The sequence below is a fragment of the Chrysochloris asiatica genome, unplaced genomic scaffold, assembly GCF_000296735.1.
Source record: "Chrysochloris asiatica unplaced genomic scaffold, ChrAsi1.0 scaffold00085, whole genome shotgun sequence".
Taxonomy (NCBI): Eukaryota; Metazoa; Chordata; class Mammalia; order Afrosoricida; family Chrysochloridae; genus Chrysochloris; species Chrysochloris asiatica.
The window spans coordinates 6,930,475-6,933,682 of NW_006408603.1; the positions used below are offsets into that span (position 1 = coordinate 6,930,475).

Genomic DNA, 3,208 nt, shown 5'->3' on the forward strand with positions numbered 1-3,208 from the left:
AGAACCACTGTTCTTTTTTTTTAGATTTAAAGTGCTATATTTGAAAAACAAAACAAAAATACAGTTTGAATTCGGGACAGTTATTTGATTTTCAAAGACTTGAAACTAAAAAGAATGAAAATCACATAGGACCATTATCTATAATTGTTCTATTTTGTTCTTTTTATTCTAAGAATGGAGATTCTTATTCAGAGACAGATAATTAGCTGGTCAAATTTATGTAATCAAGACATTTGTCTATACTTGACCAGAGGTTTCAGAGGCTACTATACAGTCAACTAGTCTAAAGTTATGTTAAATATGAACATTTTCCTAATAATACTCTGAAGTCACATATAATTTATCTCCTTTCTTAAGAAATGCATAGTCTTACTTTAAATAGCTAAAAAGTCTATAATAAACTACAGAGTTTCCTAAGGGTCAAGGTACTCTGTTAACGTGCATTCAAAATGGTGTGGCCAGTGGAAAAGCAAGCATTATAAAGTATGAATGCAATCTTTACCAACATACATTGAGCCATTTTTTCCCCCATTAAAAAAAAGGTAATCCAAAAAAACAAAAAAGGTCTCATTCTATAAAGATTTATCATTTCCATAGCACAGTGAAAGGAACTTGAGTAATAATTACCAATTGTGTTTTCTATTATATATATATACCTAAGAGATATCTCACTAAAAATTGGTATCTGATACAACAGAATGACAATGTAAGAATGTAATATTGTAGTGACAATACTGAGGTTAATGGTTACAGACATATTAAACTCATTGAGTATTAAATGGTTACATCCTGATGATTTATATAGAACATTGGTCCAATATCAAAATTGGAGAACAGTAGCTGGAAATGTATCTCACTCAATGTTCAGAGATAAAAGAGTTAACCATTCTTTCCATTATTTTCTGCAGATAAGTCCTTTTTCATATTGAAATCTGATGGCAGTTAAATTCTGGAGTTTTTCCAAGCTACTGTATGAACAGGATGCTGAAGGCCATCACTATGCTGCATACTGCAACATAAGGACTCTTCTGTTCACCAATTCTGGCATACTTCCAAAATATACCCAACAATCCAGTTTTATTTCTGTCCAGGACGCTGGGTGTCAAAGATTGGATATAAACACAGGTACATATAAGCAGCAAGATTACAGTCAACAGACTCTGAAAATTGAAAATGGTGGACATAGTGAAGCCAGAACCACTGTTCTTGAGTGGCAGAAGGGCAGGGCCAAATCTGCTGCCAAAAGCTGAGGGGACTGGGCTTCCATGCCCAAGGAGCAGAATAATGGGGCCTGCTGGGGCTGAGAGTGTGGGTTTGCTATTCACTTGGAGTAGGATTATGAGGCCACCCAAAGCTGAGGTATAACAGTTATAGCCCCAGTGGGCCTGAAATGTGGAGCTGAAGCCTAGGTCTGAGGTGTCTCCACCCAGAACCCAGAGTATGATCAGCACTGAGAATCTGGAAGATACTGCCACTGCCTAGATGGTCTCAGAGAACAGAGGAATATTTTCAAGACTTGAGAGCTAATGAATTGTTCTGCTGAGGTTTTTTTACTTGCTTGGTGCCCTTTATCCCTTTCCCACCTCTGATTTCTCCTATTTGTAATGGAAATGTCTACCTTGTTCCTTTGGGAAGCAGATAACTTGTATTCTAGTTTCTGAGATGCAATGAAATTTTGCCCCAGGATGGAATTTGGGCTTGGAGTTGAATTAAAACTTTTGTGATGATATGATGGGGTGAATGTGTTTTGTATGAAACAAAAACATGAGGTTTTTTTTTTTGTGGGGGGGGGAGCAGAGGGAAAATGGTGGGATGTCATGGATTAAATTTGTTGCTGTCGAGTCAGTTCTGACCCATAATGACCCTGTATAGGGTTTCTAAGGAGTAGCTGGTAAGCTTGAACTGCCGATTTTGCAGTTCAAATGGCTTTGCAGACTGGCGCAGTAACCCACAGCACCATACCAGGACTCCATGGCTTAAACTATGTCCCTCAAAAATACAAGTCAACTTGACTGGACCATGATTATCAGTAGTTATGTAACGATGTAATTTGGCAGTCATGTAATGATGCAATCATCCCTCATGATGTGATTAGCCAATCAATTGTAAGGGGATTAGAGGAGAATGCAACATCCTTACTCAGGTCAAAGCCCTGATATGACATAAGGCAAGTTTCCCTGGGTGTGGCCTGCATCACTTTTTATCTCACAAAAGGAGAGAGAAGCAGTAGAAGAGGAGGGAACATGAAAGAAGAGCAGGGAGTGGAACGTATCCCTTGGACTTGGAGTCCATGCTCTGAGACAATCCTGTTGTTGTTGTTCAGTACCATTGTCCAGCAGTGCTATACCTACACCCAGGAAAAACCTGACGCCAAGGTACATGGAGATTTCCAAGGAATACCAGAACCACAGATACTGAATGGAGATAAGAAACTTTCTCCAGAGCTGACGCAGACAGAAAGTCTCCCTAAAGTCAGTGCATAGAATTTGGACTTCCAGTCACCTAAACTGTGAGAGAATTAATTTCTGTTTGTTAATGTCGTCCACTTGTAGTAATTTCGTTATTAGCACTAGATAACTAAGACATATAGTGACCCTATGTAACAGAATTGTTGTTGTTAAGTGTTGTTGAGTCAGTTCTGACTCAAAGCAACCCTGTATAGGGTTTCCAAGTAGTGACTGGTGCATTTGAACCGCTGACCTTGTGGTTCAAACCAACTTTGAGACCCAGTGCTTTATCCCAGAGAACCACACCAGGACTCCTATATGACAGAGTAGAACTGAGCTATAATCTTTACAAAAGCTGATCACCTGGTTTTTTTTCTCCTGTGAAACTGCTGCATGGGTCAAACCACCAACTTTCAGCTAGCTATAGCTATGGAATGCTTAATTACTGTTCCACCAAGGCACATAAAAATAAAATAAAATAAAAAACAAGCTTGTTGAATTAACAAATAATTGGGTCTTAGCTCATTAACTCCAGAGAAGCTAAAGAACAGGTGACTGCAATGTCAGAAGCTTTGGATTTGAGGTTTTGCTTTCTTTAAGAAAAAAAAAAAATTATTATACCAATAAGCTAAGTCTATCTTTTGGATTTAGGAAAAGAATTTACTCATTGTAACAGAAAGAAATTGGGCCAAATGGGTTTACGAGAGTCACTCAGTCTCAACATTCTGGGATCTTATGACAGCTGTCTCAGGCCGAAGTAT

The 3,208-nt window shown here is 38.3% G+C and overlaps 1 protein-coding gene across 1 annotated transcript; it reads right to left on the reverse strand.

The window, feature by feature from the left end:
* Window positions 1-965: 965 nt before the first annotated feature.
* Window positions 966-1,184, reverse strand: LOC102811634 (protein kish-A-like). The gene has a single exon (XM_006865930.1). The coding sequence runs from the start codon at window positions 1,182-1,184 to the stop codon at window positions 966-968; it is 219 nt and encodes a 72-aa protein (XP_006865992.1).
* Window positions 1,185-3,208: the final 2,024 nt, after the last annotated feature.

Coding starts and splice junctions, on each gene's coding strand:
- LOC102811634 (XM_006865930.1), bottom strand. CDS start 1,184: ATGTCCACCATTTTCAATTTTCAGAGTCTGTTGACTGTAATCTTGCTG.